Genomic DNA, 21,914 nt, shown 5'->3' with positions numbered 1-21,914 from the left:
TTTTCCTGACATTCATCAACTACTAGTACCCTATCTCTCAAACTAGCTTGTATTTAACTATTTTGATTTATTCTCATATTTATTCTCTTTCTCCTTTCTGTTTTCCTCTCTCTCCTTTCTTCTCCTTTTCTTCTTTCCTCTTTTTTGTCTTTTATCTCCTTTCTCTTATCCTTCTCTCTTCCCCTCCCCTCCCCCTTTCTTTCCTTCTTTTCTCTCTTCTTCCCTCTCTCCTTTCCTCCCCCTCTCTTTTCCTTTCCTTCTCCCTTCTCTTTTTCTTCCCCTTCTCTTCTTTCCTTCCTTTCTTCCTCCCTCTCCCTCTCCTTGTTCCTTTCTCCTTTTCCTCTCCCTTTTGGATCTAATCTCTGTGATATTAAATCTAATCTCTGCTGGTAGGCACTATTTCGTTCATTGTATTTTATATCTTCAGTGCCTACTACATATTAAGTGCTAATTAATACCTGTTGATTGAAAGCTGTGTCCCAAACAACCTCAGAAATTGTGTGACAACACGGTTAGTTGAAAAGAAAGAAAGAAAGAAAGAAAGAAAGAAAGAAAGAAAGAAAGAAAGAAAGAAAGAAAGAAAGAAAGAAAGAAAGAAAGAAAGAAAGGAAGGAAGGAAGGAAGGAAGGAAGGAAGGAAGGAAGGAAGGAAGGAAGGAAGGAAGGAAGGAAGGAAGAAAGAAAGAAAGAAAGAAAGAAAGAAAGAAAGAAAGAAAGAAAGAAAGAAAGAAAGAAAGAAAGAAAGAAAGAAAGAAAGAAAGAAAGAAAGAAAGAAAGAAAGAAAGAAAGAAAGAAAGAAAGAAAGAAAGAAAGAAAAGATCTCCATCAAGGAAGACTGACAAAGAAGGAAGCCCAGGGGTAGGGGCAAAGACAGGGACATCGAGGTTAGAATGTCTACGTACGCGTCAAAGAGCTTGAGACTAACAGTTGTGCTTGGTGTCTTGGTGGGAGGAGAAATCCGAGGGTTACTTAACACAACGCCGATCTGACCAGGCTCACGGTGTGTGTGTGTGTGTGTGTGTGTGTGTGTGTGTGTGTGTGTGTGTGTGTGTGTGTGTGTGTGTGTGTGTGTTTCTGCAACAGCAAAACATCAGGGGAAAGGTAGAAAGAACACAGACATGGAGTTGGCTTGGAGCCCCTCTTTTCCCTTCTCAGATTGTGCGTTGTCTGCGCGCCCCACCTTTCCAGCCCAGGTTATCCCCACGCTGCAGTGGGTCTCACCCGGTCCTACCCGTGCCACAGCCTTTCTTCAGCGGAGTATGGTAGATGGAAGGATTTGCGCAGGTTGCGCAGAACTGCGCGCTCGGATATCTCTGCTTATTCCCAAGCTCCGCTAGGGGTCCGGCGCAGCTTCCTTCTTTAGGCAGGGGCTTCGCAGCTAGACAGAGGTGGTGGTGATGATAGTATTGGGGCGGGGGGCGGAGGTGGAGTGGAGGGAGGAGTGATAATGTTCTAAACTGGTCGAAGGTTACTTCTTCCCCTGCCTTTTGCGGACTATTCCCTTTGGGATAGATTACGTGCCTCGGTGTCCAGCAAGTCCTAGGTCCTTACTCCTTTACCCGGTCTTTCAGAGAGGCTAGACCACTATGGGGACCTCGAGAAGATGTTAATTGGAGCCGGGGACAGCTCCTGGCCCCTCCTACCCCATCATTTTGCACCCTCACCCTCCCCTCCCACCAACTCTAAAACCCTAAGCTTTGGCGATCTGCGCCGAGGATAGAAGCTGCAGCGGGCGCCCCTCGGGTGCCTCTTTCTGATTTCGCCTCCTTTATCTGTCTTCTCGGACCCCCCCCCCCCGCCCCCAAGCAGAAAACGGAGGCGGCGGCAGTGGCAGCAACACCTCCGCAGCTTTCAGCTCTAACCAGCCCCCGCGTGGCATCGCGGACTTCGGTGCAAAAAAGTCCATCGGAAACGCCCCCCTGTCTACCTCGGAGGAAGCACAATTAGTGCATGGGGAGGAGAAGGGGGAAGGAGGAGAAGGAGAAGGGGGAAGGAAGAAAGAGGAAGAAAGATAAAGGAGAAAAGGAAAGGAAGAAAGAGAAGGCGAAAGGAGGGGAAAAGGGAAGAAGGAAAGAGGAGAAGGAGGAAGGAGGAGGAAGAGGGGAAAGAAGGAAGGAGAAAGGAAAGGAAAAGGAAGAAGGGGGAAGGAGGAGGAAAAGGAGGAAGAAGGAAGAACAAGAGGAGGAAGAAGGGGGAAGGACGAGGAAGAGGAGGAAGAAGGGACAGGAGGAAGAGGAGGAGAGGTGGAGGAAAGAAAGAGGAGGAGGGGCGGTGACCAAGTGGCCAGCGGCGACTGGGGCGCTGCCGCTGGAGAGCGGGCTGGACGCCGCGGGGAGCCCGGAGCAGCGGCAAACGGTGCGGAGAGAGCAAGAGCAAACCAGTGAGCAAGCGGGCGGGCGGGCGAGTGGAACAGCTAGCTACGCGGCGGCAGCTGCGGGCGGGACCTGCAGAGCGCCTTCCACCCGCTGGAGCCAGGCGCGGAGAGGAGGAGACGGCACAGAGGGCGCTTGGAGGCAGCTCCGCAGGCATGAGGGGACAGTGACGGGGAGGCCGGAGGCGCGGACAGGCGATCTCCAGCCCGCCCGCCTCCAGCCACTTGTTCTCTCAAGCTCCCAAGCTCATATAGGATGGCTTTGCCGAAACCTGCCGAGCCTGCGCCGGGCGCCCAGAGGAAAGCTCCCAGTCTGCTGGAAATGGGCGCTCTCTGCCTGGACTCGGAGATTATCTTCGGCTTCACAAGTCATCTCCTGCGCAGGAGAGGAAAGGTGAGGGGGGTTTGGGCAGTGCGTGAACCCCAGCCCCTCCCCCACCTCCCCGACCCCCTACTTCTGGATGTTTTGAGGACCCAGGGTGGAGGTTGGGGATGCTCAGAGTGGCAGACGGTCGAAGCAGAGGAACCAGGGCTGACTTCAGCACACTTGTCTCTCGAGTGGAAACTTGGAGCGGGATTGTAGGTGCCCGGGATGTACCCACTTCTAGAAGGCGGCTTCCCAGCTCAAGGGGAGGACAACTGACGGCAAAGCAGAGGGAGGGTAGATAGGGGCGGGGAGGTGGGGGTGGTATTACTCTAGGTTCTGGTCGAGGCAGCTTCCTCCCCTCCCCCCCACGCCCAAAGAAGCCAATATCGCCCTCTGTTTCAGCACCAGGCGCCGTCCAACGAGACTTTGAAGACGCTGTAGTGTTAACTCTCGGCTTATGGTACCTCTGGGACTGGGGGTGTCCAAGCAAGCCAACTCCCAGCCAAACTTACCCCTATTATTCTGAGGAGAATTAGGAAAGGAAAGGGTTTGTAAAGGAGTCGGGAATTCCAGTACCAGGATCTTAACGGGGAACCCCGGCATTTCTAGGGCGCGGCCGGGGTGGGGTTCCTAAGCTGCCGTGAGGTTTGTACCCGACATCCAAGTCCTGGTTGGGTGAGGATTTGGGGACCGGGTTCGACCCTTGAGGCATTTGCTTTTCACTGTTCCCTCATTCCACTCCAAGCTTTCCCTTAATCCTGGAAAATCCTCCCCAGGAGCGTTCTGGATTCAGAGCCTGGGATGTCGTGGGGGGTGGTTAGGAGTGTGGGACAGAGGTGGTTCAGATGTCTCCTAGGGTCCGACCCTATCCTCATCCTCTCAGTTAAGGAAACATTCCAGTATTAGAAGAGGGGGCAGGTTGGGTTGCCTCCTTTCTTTCCCAATTCGGAAACTTGAATTTGCTCTTTGTCCCCCCTCCCCCACCTCAATCCCCACCCCCGAGACCCAAAGAGATATGGTTTATGGAGTCGTGTGCGCGCGTGCGTGCGTGTGTGTATGTGTGTGCGCGCGTGTGTATGCATGTATGCATGTAAGGTGTTGCATTTGTGGGGAGAAGTTGGGGGTGGGGCCTAGCCATTGCCCCGAGGGGCCAGGAACGCACACGTGCGTGTGTTTGTGGGCGCGCGCGTGAGCGCGACTCCAGTTAACAGGGTTCTAGATGAGGAATGTACGGGACCGCGCCATGGGGAGAGGCGCATGGCAGTCTCCAAAGCTTGGTGGGAAGGGGAGGAATGAGGTAGTGATGGTGGGGGGAAAAGTGAGGTGGTGAAGGCAGGAAAGAGGTGGGGGGAGAGGGAAGAAATAAAGAGGCGTTCTTCGGGATTGGGAGGCTACGCAGCAGTTAAAGTAGCTATCCCTAGGCTACAACAGAACTGGGGCGGGGCCATTGGAGAGCTGGCGTTTGCTGGGAGCATCAGGTGGAGTGGAGCGGAATAAAGAGAGTCGAGCTAGCACGGGTCAAATTCCTGTTTTGCATCGTTGTTTGGGGTCTCCATGGGGATGGGAGACAGTGCTTTCTTGGTGCCAGCTGCTTAAGGTGGAGACTCTGGTTGTAGTGCGTGTGTAAGTCTGTATTCATATGAAGTGTTTGGGGGAGAGGTTCTCTGGAAACCCTGAGGGTGGGGTAGGAATTACTAGTAGTCGTCAAACCTCGAAGCCTTCCCCAAGGGAGCAGCCCTTTCCACTTCCTGATCCCGGCTGGCCTCAATGTACCACGGAATTCAATCAATTCACATAACTCCTGTTGTAGACTCGGCTGAGTTTGCAAAATTAGTAGGGAACAACTCTCCTCTTCCCTGCCACGGATTTCCCACTTGCTGGTGGAAAATGCCAGGGACTGAGCAGGATCTGAGGCAGGAATAGCCCTAGATAATAGGATCAAAGTCAATCCTTTTGGTTTTCCAAGACACAGCCCAAGGTTGGGGGTGGGGTCTTTCCAGGCAAGCTCTCCTTTCCGGGTCTTTCTGAAGGAGTGTGACACAGGACAGACAGAGGTGAGGCTGAACCTGAGCTAATGGAGTTGAACCCAAAGGACAAAAATCTGGTTTTATCTAGTTTTTTCCTCATTCCTCCAACCCCCATTGGGGAAGGGAAAGGAATGCCTCTGGAAGGAAAGTGTATGCGTATGCACATGTGGGAGGATTTCGTTTATATATGTGCTTGAAATTATGTGCCTGTATGTATGTAGTGTGCCACATCTCTTTGTCTCTCCAGGCTCTTTCGTCTCTGGCTTCTATGCTTACAAATTAGCCATTCTGTCTGTGAAATCTCTGTCTCAGGTTTCTTTGTTATTATTACCCTTTTTATTGATCTTTCTGGGCTAAGGTTAATAATTCTATCTTTTCTAGACTTGATTTTTCTCTCACTCCCTTTCTCACATCCTTTCCTTTTCTCCTGCTGCTTCGGAGTCTCTTGCTTGGTATGTCTCTTAGTCCGCGTGTCTGAGCGTTTTCCTCTCAGTGTTGCGGAGCTGGCAGCGGCCAGCAGATGGCACTGGCGTTACAGACCAGGCGGGCTTGGCGTTTCCACGGCCTCGAGTTTATCCCAGCCAGGTACAGTTCCCCAGGGCAGGAGTCCTCCCCTCCTCCAACTCCCTGCTCCCACAGCCTCCCTCAACCTGCTAGGCGACCCCGAACTGTGAGAAGCTTGTGCCTAAGCCCGGGGGCGTGGGGATACGGGTGGAGTATACGGGGCAGTCACATAGGTCGGAGGAAGATAGTTGGGTCACTATGGGGAGTATGAGTGATCTTTCATTTGGGAAGTAACCCTTGCAAATAGGCAATTAATTTTGGAGGTAAGGTCACCATATGTCAGCTACTTTCTTACATCACGTACCCGGCCAACAGCCACAGCTAGCTCCAGTTATAGGTACAGGCACACAATGATAGGTACAGATAATTAGACACACCCTCACAAAGATACATAGTTAGACATACAATGTCCCCACTTCCTAGACCGACGCAAATTTTCTTCTCTTCCCTGCTCAAAAGCTTAATAAATACTTATTGAATTCAACTAGACACACGCTAATCACTTAGCGACAGACATACATAGATACCGTGTGTAGACACAGCTTATATAGAAACAGATACAGTATTATACGAAGGCACAGGCATAGACAGAAAAACCCATGCAAAGATTCAGCTGAGGGACAGTGGAGAGGAATGGAGATCTACTGAAAATCAAGACATGAGCTTTATTTATCCTTTACTAGGCCGATAACTCCTGACATTGGGGCAAGTCCCAGTCCCCTTTTAGATCCTTAGTCTCTCCATCTGTCTAAAGTCCCTGTCAGTTTTGACATTTCTCTGTTTTATGACTCCAAGTAGCCACAAGTCTGGGCCGTATTGGGCAAAGGAACGATTCTTCAGAATGGGGATAAGGGAACTGAGGGTGCTGGGTATGAGTGTACCGGGAAGGGGCTGGGGAAGTCCTTCATCCTCTCCCCCTAGAATGTTAGGCTTCCCAGTCCTCAAACAACAGGCTTCCAGCTGGACAATTCTTCCTTGTTATACACGCATGTACTGTAGAGGATGGGGCACTGGTCTAAATACCCCCTCTTCAACCACACTGTTCCCTCTCCTCCCCCACACTACCAGATGCTATGCCAAAGAGAAAAAATATCTACCCCTCCCCCCAGCTCAGCTCTCTCCTCATTCCCTCCCTCCCCTCTCCTCTTCTCCTCTCCTCTTCTCCACTCCCCTCCCTTTTCTTCTGGTTTAGAGTCCAGGCTCGGGGAACGAAAGAATGAGTGATAGACAGGCTTTCCCTTCCCCTCACCTTCTCTGCCAGGCCCTACCCACTCTCTCGGCCTGGCGGTTGTCCCCCGCCCAGTCTCCCCAGCCACCCCAGCCACCTTCCATGGGCTCCGCCTTTTTCTCCCTAGAAGCCCCGCCCCGCCCCGCCCCGGCTCAGCTAGGTTCCCGCCCTCCGGGTTAGCTCTCACCAAACTTGCCGCCCCCAAAACTTTGGACTACTCCGGACTCGGGCCATGGGGGCGGGAAGGAGCCGAATCACGTAGTCACCGCCGCGCCAGCAGAGCCAGCCTAGACCGGGCCAGGCCCCCAGCTACTGCTTCCAGAAGCGCCCCAGCTGCAGCGGTCGCAGCCGGGCCATGGGCAGCCGCGGCACTCCTCCCGGCATAGCGGGGCCCCTGGTATATCGCTTCTCCGGGGGATGAGGGGGGCTTTGACCGCGTCCGCGTGTTTGCATGTTGGTTACCTCTCGTGGAAGGCTAGCTTCTCTTGGTGTAGCACTCCTGACTTCGAGGAAAGGAGGCTTCTGGGTGCTTGTAGTAATGCTCTGCATTACTTCTGGTACCGAGCCTTTAAGGGCGGAGGGGATTCGGGACTCTGGCTACGTAGTTCACCCTCTACGTAGGGTTCCCCACGCCTTGGGCTTCGTGCCTCTCTTGGGGAGAGATAGGTGTCCTGGCCTTTTACACAGCTCGCCTCACTTCTCCTAGTATAGCGTTCCTTCTGGGAAAATAGGGGTTCTGCGCTGTGCGCATTTCCCAAGACGTAGCGCTTTCTTTTTTGGGATGTATGTTACTCCTAGACTCGAGTCTGGGCAGGTGGGGGTGGAAGTCGGCCGAAAATAACCTAGGAAATGGGTTGAGGTGAATGTGTCCGAACCGGGAGACTAGGAGAGGTCACTGTCCTAGCACAATAGCTCTCGGTAACCGGCGCCTGCTCTTTCCCCCTTAATTTCTGCCTGACTTCTTTCTGGACGCAGTGCAGCCCGCAGGGCCAGAAACCCTTCAGTTACCTGCTCTTGGGACTTTGGGGGAAGAGAACAGCAATCGATGTTTTCTTAGGAGAGGGGTCACAAAGAGGAGATGCAGTCATCTTTGCGGGGACTTTGTGGGAGGTGGGGTGGGGGCGATCTCAGGACGAGAAAGTCTCTTGTCTCATAGTATTTTCTCAGTTTCGACTTTGGGGCAGAGTTTGAGAATTGAGGGGTGTTGCTTGCTCTGCTAACTTAGGATTGTACTGAGTTTGTCAAATCAGCTCTGGGGTGTCTGAGAGTGAGTAACGGGTGAATTTAAATGTGTGCGTTTGGGGATCGACTATGGCAAGGCAGAGTTTACTAGCTGTGTGCCGCACCCTGAAGAAGCTATGTAAGTACTTAGAAAGTTTGGAGAGCGTTGAGATATGCGTGGGTGCCAGTTATGGGGGAGCTAGTAGGACACCCTTTGGTCTCCCGCAGTCTCACCGTTGACTTTGCCCCGCCTTCCCGCAGGTGGCCGAAGGAAGTCCGTGCCGGGAGCCGCTGCCCCTGGAGCTGTCCCCACGGAAGAGACTGCAGGCTGCGCCCCCAGATGAGGATAGATGTGGCAACCGCCCCCCGCCCGAGGGGGCTGGCGCTGGGGCTGGAGCCGGGTCAGAACCGGGCCACTTTGAGAGATCCGGAAGAGGGGGCTGGTGCCGCCACTGTCAGACCAAACTCGCCGAACTCAAGAGACAGGCCTGGAAACTGGTCGGTGGGCAGGGTACGCCCCTGGGGGTAAGTCATTCACCTCCGCGTTACCAAGATTTGCGTTTACCCCATCTTTTTAATGATCCTGAATTAACGCTGAGCTCCTTCCTAAGGCCTGGGAAGGTGACTGCAGTGGATTCACAAGTTTGGGTAAGGGGACGGGGTATGCATGTTGGGAGAGAGGGGAATCGGGTTGCTTTAGACATTCCACAGAGAGGAAGAGACGTTTTTGTGTGTGCCTAAGAATCCTGGGAAGAACACCTCTCATTTCACTGAAGCCACTAGTATCCGGTAGGGTCTGCTGCTTGTGTGCCCTGCACCTTCCACCCAGACAACTTGTGGGGGATAAAATTAAACCGGACGGCGGGTGAGAAGGATGGAGCCGGGGATAGAAGAGTTTTAACCTTCAGGAGGGTGGAGATGGGCCACATTATCTGGTCTATGATTGATTCTGTCTTTTAATGGGCTGATTTATTCAGTTTGTGGGAAGCTTGTAGGTTTTCGTTAGATTTGGGGCTGGAAGAGACTAGTCCAATCCCCTTATTTACATTTGGAGAAAGACCAGAGAAGTTAAGTGATTTACCAGCGCTCACACAGCATTCATAATCCATGTGTCCTGTAGGGGGAGCTAGGATTTAGATTTAGGTCTTTATGCTGTCACCATTCTACCAAACCGTTTCTCTGATGGGTTATCATCCTCCCCCTTACTCCAGCATATATGGGGGATTGATGGTATGGGTATACTAAGTATTCACTTTCAGTTTCCCCTCTGTGTTTATAGTGGTAGCTGCTTTTGGCAGGACCTAGGGTCGGGGTGGGGGGAAAGGGGGGAGAGGAAACCATCACACTAGAGGCAGGTAGCCCACAGCTGTGTTTTAGCCCTGCCTTTCCTAAAATCAGCGGAAAATACTAGCCAGAAGCTTGATAAAAGCTGAGCTAGAGGCCTTGGGACCCTTGGGTTTGGACTTAATGTGAGACATTGTTTTCCTAAACAATGCTGCCCTGGATGTTTGCAAAGCCTTGTGAGATTGGGGGTCTCCAGAGGAAACCAATCCCTCTTGACCTTCAGACTTATTGAAAAAGTTCCTGGGAAGTCAGCATAATTCCTATTGAATCTAAATATAGCTAGTGAATGTGTGTGTGTGTGTGTGTGTTGTGTGTGTGTGTGTGTGTGTGTGTGTGTGTGTGTGTGTGTGTGTGTGTAAGGGGGGAAGGGGTCAGTGAGAAGAGAATAGGTTGAAAAGAATGATGTACTTGGAATCTGCAGACTTGGACTAGAATTTTAGCTTGGAAATTCTCTGAGCCTCAATTTCCTTCCCTGTAAAAAATGTGGTGGTTGTAACAAGTTAATCTCTGATATTGCTTGTAGCTTTAAATCCAATAGTGTTCTCTGTAGCTCTTCTCTGATGTCTTACTGTGGCCCAGAAGTGATGATAGATAGCCAAAGACTAGTTTACTGGAGACACAAATGGTGGTAGACTTTGCCAAGCTGGGAAAGTTTTAAGTTTGGGCTCAGCAACAGGTTGTTTCTGTTGATAGAGGATCAGCCAGCCAAATTCTATCTCATCTTTCAGAAGATAATGACTTTTTTTCTGCTACAGCAATTTATATAGTAGAAAAAAACACCGGTTTGGATCTGAAGCCTTACTTTATTCTACTTATGACCTGGCTGGCTTTGGATTTTCCCTCTGTAAGCCTCAATTTTCTCAACTGTAAAATTGGGTTCAATGATCTCTTGATCTGGTATATGTTATATGTTGTGACCCAGCAAAGTCTAATATTTCTGTTACTGGATCACAGACAAGTTAACTTTGCCCAAAGCATATAGTCCTTCAGTTTTTTAGTCTCTTTGCAGGGTAAATACTTCTAGTGAGAATATCTCCAGATTGCAGCAACTGGAACCTCGGGAAGTAATGAATACATGTTGCCTGGTGCTGGGCCGATTAGGTGAGGAGGCCTGTCAGTAAAGGCCTCCTGTGTGGTCCTCATTCTGCCCCTTTCAGGAATGATTCTTTGAGAAGACCTCCGGGATGGGTAAGCCTATCCTGATTTCCCCTCTCCATCTTTCAAAGTCAGCAAAGAAAAGAGTTAATTGAAAATCTATCACCAAGTGCAATCCAGGACCCAGACTTCCCCTCCTCCCCACCTTCTTAAAAGTTAGAGATTCAAACTGAGGCTGGGCCACTTCATAGCATAGGATGGTAGTGATGAGGAGGGAAGGGTGGGGTCAGAAACCTAGAGGTAATAAAGTAGGCATTCATCCCTGAAACCCGATTGACAAATGCTGATGCCACAGGACAAAGTTATAATAAGTACCAAAGCCTGTATGGGCATGTGCCTCTGATCCCTTTAATCTTCCCAGGTATACTAGAGTTAGGGGATCTGGGTGGAAACCCAGCTTTGTTACCTTGGGTAAACCACTTAATAATTCTGTGCCTCAGTTTCTTTCTCTATGAAATGAGTTTTGGAATAGGTTATTTCAAAAGTTCCTTTCTAATTTAAATACTATGGTCTTTGGCGTATGGGGAAAAATGTAGGGAGATAACAGACTATCTGTTGCTGAGTGAAGCATCCCTGGTTGTCAACATCATCTTCTTCTCATCCTCTTGTGAGCCTGTTACATGTCATTCCTTTTTCTCCCCTCCTTTCCTTAATGAAATAAAGGCAGTTTCTTTCCACAGCAGTGAGAAGACCTTAATCTGAACATCAAGATAACCTCCTTCACTTGTTCTAACTCCCAGGAGGCAGAGACAACTCCTTTGAACTTACCATACTCTGACGATGGGTGTCATTGGCTGTGATAACCAAGAGATCTTTCAGCAGCTCCTCTACCTACTGGGCCAGCCCAGGTCCCTTGGGGGAGGGGTGAAAGGGGAGCAACTTGGAACAAACCCTGCAGCTGATGAAAGAGAGAGCACTCCTATGGAGTCTGGTTACTTCTGAGAGGGGCTGAATAGAGATAGCAGGAGATTTTTTTTCTCTGTGCCACAAAGGAGACTGTTTTTGTAGCTGACCCAGGGATAAAGGTAACCCCTGAGAGACAGGTACAGGGAGCCCAGGAACTGGCCAGTTTCTGAAGCTGGGTTTTCTCGTGTTGTTTATTGGGTGTGATCATAATGAAATGCTGCCTTGTGGAAAGTTTTGTTCCTGGAACTATAAACTATAGAATTTCTATGTCAGAGCCAGGAATGGCCTTAGAGAAGACTAGATCAGTGCTCTCCCTCCCCATTTTACAGATGAAAAAAACCTGTCCAAGACCCTTCTGAGATGGAGTTCATGTTACAGTCAGAACTTGAACCCTGACTTCTATCTCTGTATATGGGTATGATTGTGTGTTGGCTAACTGGGTATGAAATTGTTTTCTGAAAATTCCCTTCTTTTGCAATGAATATTCCTGAAAGGTGTTTCCATCCAATGACCTTATCCCATCTCTCACTATCTAAAGTTTAGTAAGATGTATTGGGAAGAAAGCCAGAGGAAGGAAGAAAGTAAAGAAACAGGCATTTATTAAGTACTTATTGTTTTCCAGGTACCATGCTAAAGACTTTTACAAATAGCACTGGGCTTTTGCTTTTGTTTTTTTCTATGAAATAATGAGGTTGGAACAGGTGATTTCATTATATGATCTGGTAACAGAGAAAATTGAGGGTACACAACAAATCTGCAACTGAGTGAAGTATTCTTGGTCAAATCTCATTTGATTTTTACAACATTGAGAGGAAGGTGTAATTAAAATCCCCATTTTACAGAGAAGGAAATTCAACTGTAGACAGAGATTTCAAGGTCACATAACTAGTAAGTATCTGAGGTTGGCTTTGACTCCAGGCCAGCACTCTATCATCCACTGTGCCCCCTAGCTGTCAGTGTCACTTTGCAGGCCTTATATTTTGCCAGGGGAATGTGATGGTCAGTCACTAGATAGACCTTATCTCAGCATACTAAAATGATGGGATAAACATTCCCTTTGGTCTTGTGGTGAAAAAAGACAAAAGTCATCTCATTAGGTGACTTTTTCTTTTCTTTTCTTTTTTAATCTATAGGCTTCTTTCTGGAGCAAGGGCAAAAAAAATCTCATTTGCTACCTATTCATTTCTTATATTCCTGCTTCAGAAAAACCAAATATGTATGGGATAAATAAAATAGCTTTCATGGCTTTAGAGTGACAATAATGGGCAGTGGTCAGTAACAGGATATCAGGAAGGAGTCTTTGTACACAACTTGAGCTATCAAAAGTTGAAGGAACCCCTTTAATTTTCTCATTACTGAAGCTGAAGGTCAGAGTGAGAAAAAAAAACTTTCTCATAGTTACATAGGTAGTAAATAAAAAAGCTGGGATTTGAATCTAGATCTTTTGACCTTAGATGCAGTGCTTTTTTTCAATTCACCAGTCTGTTCTGACTCCTAATAGTTATTCTTCTGAATAAATGGTATTTTTTTTAAAAGGGCAGTCTTAATTCAAAGAAATGAATATCAACATTAACAATTCACATTTACTTGGCATATGGAAAATAGAATAAGGTATGCTGGGAAGAATCCTGGATTTGAAATACAGAAGATGATTAGACATCAGATTCTCTTTCTAGCTCTGTGACTTTGAGAAAGGAAGTCATTAAATCTGTGTAAATTCAGTATCCTCACCTATAAAAGGGTGGTGTCTGTTTGGATAGTATCTGTGCTCTCTTCTAGCTTTAAAATTCTATAGTTTTATTTCATTTAATCTTCCCAATGATCATGTAGTTTAAGGAATGTTATCTTTATTTTAATAATGAATCCCCATCCATTTTCCATTTACCCATTGGGAATTGTAGGTTGGATTCAGAGGTTCATTCTATAATCCAAATTTCCATCATTATTTCTCCCCTTAAATGAAAACAGGGATATATAATAGGTACGGGTGGTGTTTCTCTTACCTTAAAATCAGAATAACAGTTTCTAATGATTATCTCAAAGGGTCATAAAGACATTTTTTTCTCCTACATCAGCACACTTTTCCAGTTTCCTCACCTACAACAACCGCTCACCACGTCCAATGTGCAACATTCAAGCCCATTCAAGAAGCACCTTCCCTTTCATAGGACACTGGAAGTACTGCTTTCTTGATGTATAGAAACATTTGTGGTCAAAACAATCTTGAAGGAGGATTTAAAATCAATCTTTCCTCTCATATTCCCTTCCTGACGTGGGAAGTTTTGATTCTTGACTTTCCTCTCTTTGAGTAGAGAATAAAACAAGAGGCTTGGAGATTTTGATTCTCTTGGTCTTTTCTCTTGGAAAAGTAGAACACTGGGGGGCAGCTAGGTGGTGCAGTGGATAGAGAACCATGCCTGAATTCAGGAGGACCCGAGTTCAAATCTGGTCTCAGACATTAAATACTTCCTAGCTGTGTGATCCTGGGCAAGTCACTTAACCCCAGCCTCAGAAAAAAAAAGAAAAGAAAAAAAAAAAGAGAGAAGTAGAACACTATGAGATGCTAGTGGATACCTTTGCTTCCTTAAAAATCATTTCAGTTTCTGCTTTTTAAAAGAGTCTTTTCCTGGTCACCCTAGCTCCTTAAGGCAGCTCCTCTAAGATTACTATCTGTCTACTCTGTATATATATTGTTTGTATCTAATGAATTTCATGTTTGCTTCCCACCTTTAGAAATGTGAGCTTCTTGAGGGTTAGGGTTACTATTTTTTGCCCTTTTTTGTATTTATTTTGTATTTATCCTCCAGTGCTTAGCATTGTGTGTGACTTATAGTGATCATTTCATAAATGCTGGGTGAATGTCTGATTCAATGAACAGAATAAAGTGTCTTGTGAAGATGACTGAGAAAAACATGGATCTTCTCTCAGAAAGTTTATGCTTAAAACAGGCAAAGCATAGCCAAAGAATCTGGAACTTTTAAATTCAATGTATTTAAATTTATTTATTTAGATATTAAGCACTTACTATGGTTAAGATCCCATGCTGGTCCCCAGGGCATATTAAGATAAATAAATACAACCCTGATGGAAGGAGGGGAAATTCAAGTATACAAGAATGAGAAAGAGGGAAGAATAAATGCAGGAAAAGTGACGTGACAAATTAGAAATGGGAATAAATTACTTTCAATTGAGTAGAGCAGGAGAGCACAAATCAGGAAGTATGTAGAATGCATTGACTGACCTGGGTCTTGAAGGAAGAGAAGGATTCATTAAAAAGGAAATGAGGGTGGGATAGAATCTGTTTTGGGTGAAGTTATAAGCAAAGTTACTTCCCTCCAGGAACCTTTTGTAGTAGCCAAGCATGCTCCATTGAAATTATAGAATTTTAGACTGTAGGGGGACCTTGAGGATTATCTAGTTTGACTCCTCCATTTTTCAGATGAGGAAACTGAGCTTTAGAAAGAAGTGTTTTGCTCTTAGTCATAGGATTAGATATGAATTAGGCTTGAATATGGTTCCTCTGTCTCTGAAAAAGCCAAGCATCTTTCCTCTCTATCAGGCTGCCTGTTTCTCTACCCCTGGCTCATTCTTTACCCCTTGCCTGGGATGTTCTTTCCCCATCTACATCTAATGAAGTCCTCCAGACTACTCGGATGGCCACCTCTTCCAGAAAGTCTACTTTTTCCCACAGGCACACCTCTTTTCTGTGATCTTCCAGCTCCTAGAGTATTCACTGTCCAAATCTTTCATTTGGCAGGCAGCATAGGTGCTCTCATATGATTATCTAAGGCTATGGCTTCTTCCATCCTCAAAACTCCCTTTCTTAGGATCAAAGGATTTGATGCTAGAAGGGATGTTTATGATAATTTCATCTAACATTCTTTTTCTAGAGATGAGATGAGTGTGGACAGGAGGGGAAGGAGACTTTCTTAAAGGTCACACAAGCCATAGAAAGAGAGCTAGAATGGATCAGATCATACCAGAATAACTTAATAAATACCCCTTTTCATCCTTGTTTTCCTATATCAGCTATAAACCAGGGACCCATGATGAAGCATTCAGGAAATGCTTGTTGAATTAATGTATTTCAAATCTGTCATTCATCAGCTTATAAAAGACTTACTTGCTCCCTCTCTCCCTTTTCCTCCCCTCCTTCCAATTATAGAACTAGCGTGTAGTTGGTACTCAGAAAACACCTGTGACTGGATTGATATCTTTAATTCATTCTTTCTTGCCCTCCAAGCATCTTACATCCCATTTCTCAAGTATCCCACCAATGTAGAAGCTAAGTAGACACTTGAGCCACTGAGATAGAGGAACTCTCAGCTGCTTGGGATGTTTCAACTGAGGAGTGATCTTTGCTAGCAAGTGAGGGTTATCCCTGTGACATTCTGGTATTCTGGATCGGTGCTGATCTCACTCTGCAAAAGAGGAAAAACCCTTCACCTGCTCAATGCTGACTGATATTCCTTTTTCTCTTAGAATGCCCAGTTGTTTCATTGTGTCTGTGTTGATGGGGGTGGGAGAGAAGCAGATGGAATGGAGAGGAACTAAATTCCAGTTGTCTCTTCCTCCATAGGTTAGCCAACAGTTCACAACTTTCTGGTTGCCAGCAGTATTCTAACCTCTCCAGGGGATGTTAAATGCTTTTCAACATACTGACTGATGTTCTTGGGATCTTAGATCATCAAGTCAACTCTCATTTTTATATTGCTTAAAGTTTTCTGAAGGATTCACAATTCTTTTAGATAAGTAGTGCAGGCATCATTGTCACCAATTTGGAGATGAGGAAACTTAAGCTTTGGAGAGGTTGAGTGAGTTGCCCAGATACAGAGTTAAGAAGATTCAGGATTTAAACTCAAGTCTCTTGAGTGCAGGTGCAACATTCTTTCCATTGCACCATCTTGCCTCGTAGAGTAAAGAAAAGACCTTAGAAGGCATATAGCTCAGTCATCTAATTTAAAAAAAGGAAAAAGAACATTCAGAGAGAGGCAGGGTGACAGGTTGTCCATTTTCTTCTCTGGATGTCAGTTTCTTTATCTATAAAATGAAAGAGTTGAACTAAATGATTTTTAGATGCCAGATTTTTTTCCATGATGCTCCTATGGTCCTAGAGTCAGTCAATGGCAGAACCGGGACCAGCAGCACTCTTGGGTTTTAGCATCGGACTCTTCTCACTGTACAGCCAGTGCAAGAGTATTGCTATATACAGCCTAGAAAAGCTGTATGAACAAAGCTGAATTCCACTGAGAGAGTTTCAATGTCTTGTTGTTTATGAAAATATTTGCTTTCCACACCAACCTTTGAATCATTTCCTCTAGACCCCTGTCCTGGCTGCCTGAGTTCATTGGCTTGGCTGGGGGCAGTTTCCTTTAACATTTCAGGAAAGAGCCTGGGGGGAGGTAGAGGAAGTTGGCAGAGAAATGCTGGCTTGGCTGCTTTTTGTTCTGTTAGGAAGGAAAATCTTGGAGTAGACAGGCCAAACCAAGGAGGCTGCTGCCAGACTCTGACTAAGGATGCTCCCTCTGTGAGGATCTCATGGACTTAAAACAGGATTGGCTGGATGTTTTTCTGGAAGGCTCCTGAGGTTTTGGTCCATCCTGTTCTTTCTGATACTTAGCAGTGGGCCTTGATTTCCTGCTAGATGAAGTTAAGGCCACAATCAGCTTAGTGTTCAAGGCCATTCATGATCTTTCTCTCACTTAGCTTTCCACTCACCAGAGAGCCAAAATGGTGAGTTGGATAGACAGCTAATCTAGGAGTTAGGAGAGCTGAGTTCAGTATACATCATCTCAGATGTATATTGGCTCTGTGACCCTGGGCAGGTCACAACCTTTTTGTAATCTTGGCAACTCTCTCTAAAATTGTATGTAAAGAAGGTGCCAACCTGTATTGGTAGAGACAGTTTCCTTCTCAGGAAATTCCCTACATTCCCTATATAAGATATATTCATGGGTCTAATCCCTATCCCTTCTATATATTCTATTCCTACTAGGACTATCTCTGTCTTTTGATTCCATTCTGCTCAGTTCTATACATATGACTTTATACACTTTTCCACATTCTAGAATGAATTCTGTCTCCACCCCATCTAATTGTTGACATTATATTTTTCTTTCAAATAATTCCAGTTAAATCACCTTTTCCAAACTGCCTGAACTAATTCCCTCCACCCTCTTCCCTACTGGAACTCATAACACCATATGAGAGTTATAGAGTTGGAAAGTTGAATAAGACGAGAGATATAGAGCTGGAAGGGGTCTTAGAGGACTTCTAAGCCCAATGCCTCATTTTACAGATGAGGTAACTATGGCCCAGGTCCTTCAATTCTAAATACAGAACTCTGTTCCCCTGTATTCAAGTGTTTTTCTAGCTCAATAAATATCTTAATAATCTGAAATGGACTTACTTCTAGAAAATATTAGTTGTTCAACAAGACTATATGATCAATTCTGATGGACGTGGCTCTCTTCAACAATGAGATGATTCAAACCACTTCCAATTGTTCAGTAATAAAGAGAGTCATCCATACTCAGAGAGAGGACCATGGGAACTGAGTGTGGACCACAACATAGCATTTCCACTCCTTCTCTGTTATTGTTTGCTTGCGTTTTTGATTTCCTTCTCAGGTTTTTTTTTTCTTTCTAGATCCAATTTTTCTTGTGCAGCAAGATAACTGTATAAATATGCATACATATATTGTATGTAACATATACTTTAACATGTATTGGACTATCTGCCATCTAGGGGAGGGGTGAGGGGAAGGAGGGGAAATTTTGGAACAGAAGATTTTGCAAGGGTCAATGCTGAAAAAATACCCATGCATATATCTTGTAAATAAAAATAAATAATTACAAATTAAAAAGCTATAATTAAAAAAAAACATCAGTTGTTAGTGTAAGAATATTTGCTTTGTGGACCATCACTGCTCCTGTATCTGAGATGATATTGTTTTATAGGATGTAGAAATGGGGGCAACCTGAAAAACCACTTACACCTGATTCCTCATTTTAAAGAAAAGGAAATTGAGGTCAAAGAGATTGCCTGAGATTGTTTGATCGGTGAGTGGCAAAGCCACATCCAGTTGTCTTTCTGCTTTGCCAAGGCTACTGTGCTAGGGACACTGCCAGAACCAGACACCGTCTGGGGCTGTTTGTTATTTTCTGAATGCTGTGTAAACTCCTAGGTCTTTGATAAGGTATTACTGTTCTGAGAACATTGTGCTGTATGTGGCACTTGAAGCTCCACTCTAGAAACTGGCTTACCTTTCATTTCCAATGTATCATGAACCTCTTCTTTGAAAGTCCAGGGAAAGTTCCACTCTTCGGGGAAGCTTTCTTCAGGAATCACAATTCATCTTAACCTTCCTTTCTTCTGCAGCACTTATGATCATATGTATGGAACCCTTCTGTGGAAATGTGTTATAGGAGAGATTCTTAAATTTGGAACCAAGAAACTAAGGTTTGATTCCTGGTTGTTTGATTATTGACAAGTTACTTTCTTTTTCTGAAATGAAAGATCAGCATTTTCTCCATCTCCCTCCATCTCCTCTTCTCCCTCTTTCTCTCCTTTTTACTGTTATCAAATGAGGATAATTCAAATCAAGAAGCATTCAGTGTCTATGCTGGGTTGGGCTAAGTTATGTGTTAACAAAAAGAAAAAAAAAAGAAACAGTCCCTTCCCTCAAGGAGCTTTCAGACAGTGTTACAACATGTATAGTATACAAGTACATAAATCTGAAATATCTATAAATGAATTCAAAGGAATTTCAGGAGGGAGAGAGAGTGCAGGTGTCTGGGAGTGTCAGGAAAGGCGTACAGTAGGAGGTGGCACCTGAATTATGCTTCAAACCAGCTTCAGGTATAATCCCCATTCTGCTTTCCTCCCTAGGCTGCTGGGAGGATCACATGACATAATGAATTTGGGAAAATGCATGGCAAACTGAAAATTGCTATGCAAACTGTAAAGAGCTGAGTACAGGTGAAGAATGGTGATTTGAGTGCTTTCTGTATGATGTGCTGTGGTGTAGACACGGCTGTCCTACTCATCCAGAAAGTTAATCAAAATCAAAAGTCATCACCTCCTCATTTATCTTCCCCCGGAGGCAGTTTTATGGGTTCCTTGTCCTAATGCCAAATGCTGCTTCCCAGTGGAGGTCTTGAGCTGTAGCATTAGGAGCTGGCTAGGATGAGTGCTGGGGGTGGGGAAGGGAGTGGGGAGAGGGAGTCGTAGCTCAGGGTCCAGCCTCTTCAGTAGCTTCCTTTCAATGCCGTAATCTGATCTATGTTTCTCACGAGATGAGGGCGGTATCTCCATATGTCAATACCTGTGCAGAATTGATTAGAACACCAGCCAGGAGTGGGTAAATGATCAATTTTCATTTAGCCCGCAGCAAATCTCCTGCTTCTATTGTTGGGAGATTTCACGCTCCTCAAGGAAGACCAGACAAGAGCGTTGGGAGCCCAGCGGAAACATGATACCTCTGTTCCGGGCCAGTGTTGGCTGCCCTTTTAGCATTGGCGTGAAAGAAGAGAATTTGTTCTACTTTTTGCTGCTTTGAGAAGATTAGCTGCCGCTGCTTATGAAAGGGTGTCCTGCAATCCAATCGGGCTCTCGAGCACCTGGCCAGGTATCTGCAGGAAATGGGTTCTCCTGCTTGAGAGTTTTCATTTTGATTCCCTTCATTTTTATCATGGGCTTCTGGAATGACCCTGCATCTGCCTCCTTAGGCCCAGCTTTCTTTGGTCCTCATTGCTGGTTAATTCTGTACTATGCATTCCTCAATTTTTCTTCCTACTTCCCTTTTGGAATTTGATGTCCCATTTCTCATTTCTTCTAGCTTATAGAGATCAAGAGAATTACCAGGCATTGATCTGATAGGAACCTTGGAATCACAGAACGTCAGATATATCTGGAAGGTACATTTTCATGCCATAAAATTACAGAATTAGAGCTGAAAGTGACCTTGAGACTCATTTAATTCTTTCTTCTTACAGATGAGGAAACTGAGGCCATGGAACCAACTGGTTTACCCAGGATTTATGTAGCAATGCATATTTTCTGAGCAGTAGAAAGGATTCTAGATTTGGAGTCAGAAGATTTGAATTTCAGCTCTGCATTTATCTTCTGTGTGTGATCTTGGGCAAAATATTTTATATCTCATGGCCTCAGTTTCCTGATTGGTAAAACGAGCAGGTTGGGCTCACTGACCTTTAAGGTGTCTTTCAGCTTCCAATTTGTGATCCCATCAGAGCCTCAGAGGAAGAAGATACCTTGGGCCTTTTCTTTATTAACTTGGCTACATCTAATCACACCATTACTGGGTGCTCAGAAGCATCAGGCTTTGTTTCTATGTTTCTATATGTTTCTATGTTCAATGGCCACCATTTTCTTCTATATTCTGATGCTGACCCAGACTCAGTTCCAAGAAGTCAGTAGCCATGTACACTTTTCTCACCCTCTCCTCCCATTCTGGTAGAGAACACTGAATTATATAGAATTCATAATTCCCAGTCATCTGATGGGAAAGATTGTGGATTTTGATATTCCCAGACTTCAAACCTTCAATTGTATTCCACCTTCAGTCAGTTGGAGTGTGAGTTCTCCCCTTTCCTGGAGAAACTGGGGAGTTTGGTTCCGCAAAGTTTGAGGGAAGAGAAGCTGACATAACCACTGAAGAATCATCCCCTGGATCATAAGTGGTCATTTCCCCTTTGGGCCCTGTTTTCTCCTTTTTAAAATAAAGGGTTTGGACTGCATGGTCACTAAAGTTCCTCTTAACTTTAACTCCCACAATCCTAAAATTTTATGTCAATGAATATAATTAGGCCACATATATTTGCAAAGCAATTTTAACCTCTGTTGAACTGTATTTTAACAGCTTTGTAACCATTATTGGGTGCATTACTTCATTTTATAAGGAGAACACCAGCTTTGGTTATCATAGGACTTTTCTCGAAAAGATTTCTGAGATTGGAGAGCATTATTATTATTGTCCCAATTTTGCAGGTGGGAAAACGGAGGCTCAGAGATTTAAAATCATTTGCCCAAGGTCACACTTCTATTAAGTGGCAGAATGAAGTGAATGAAGCCGGCTTTCATGAATCCCAAATCCTCCATGCCCTATTCCCAACCTCAAATAGCCTCTGAACTGCACAGACCTTATTTATAGCCTAATGAGAGAAACAGGGAAGGATTCTTATGCCTGTTTATGAACGTGGGGACCAGCCCAGGGAGAAGAAGTGAGTGACCTAAGTAAGGTACATGACATTTTGTGGCAGAGCTACGTTTAGAACCCTGGTTCTCCTGGTATCTCTCTGCCACAACTGGCTTTTATTATTAATTTAAAAATATCTCAAAGCTTCTGCTGACATCCTGCCTAGATGAAGCTAGGTGGTATAGTATATAAAATATTCGATTTAGAATTGGGCAGACTTGAATTCCTATCCTGCTTCAGGTACTTATTAGCTCTGTGACTCTGGTCTAGTCATTTAACCTTTTTCCGGCTGCCTCAGTTTCCTCATCTGTGAAATGTGGATAAAAATATGCTCGTATTATGTAGCATTTTGAAAACAAAATGCTATATAAACGGTTAACTACTATTATCATCCCAGAAGAAAGTAAGCTTCTTGAGAGCAGTAATTATTGTTTTTGCTGTTGTTAGTGCATTCCTAGTGCCTACCAAGAGCCTACTACCTTTATACAGGCTTTCTGAATGTTGATGAGTATGGAG

At 45.4% G+C, this 21,914-nt stretch overlaps 1 protein-coding gene across 3 annotated transcripts in view; it reads left to right on the top strand.

Annotated features, from left to right (window-relative positions):
- The first annotated feature begins 1,443 nt into the window (after window positions 1-1,443).
- The window catches only part of KIF26A (kinesin family member 26A), a 170,619-nt gene continuing 150,148 nt past the window's right edge, over window positions 1,444-21,914 (top strand). For 2 of the 3 annotated variants that reach the window (XM_074291055.1, XM_074291054.1), the window contains exons 1-2: window positions 1,444-2,764; window positions 8,039-8,302. In XM_074291055.1, the coding sequence (XP_074147156.1) occupies window positions 2,627-2,764; window positions 8,039-8,302 (402 nt within the window). In that variant the 5' untranslated portion in view covers window positions 1,444-2,626. Of the gene's footprint in view, window positions 2,765-4,117; window positions 6,954-8,038; window positions 8,303-21,914 lie in introns of those variants that run through there. The other variant, XM_074291056.1, reaches the window with a different exon arrangement.

Source organism: Sminthopsis crassicaudata, chromosome 2 (genome assembly GCF_048593235.1).
Source record: "Sminthopsis crassicaudata isolate SCR6 chromosome 2, ASM4859323v1, whole genome shotgun sequence".
NCBI lineage: Eukaryota > Metazoa > Chordata > Mammalia > Dasyuromorphia > Dasyuridae > Sminthopsis > Sminthopsis crassicaudata.
This window is presented reverse-complemented; position numbering and strand designations above follow the sequence as displayed.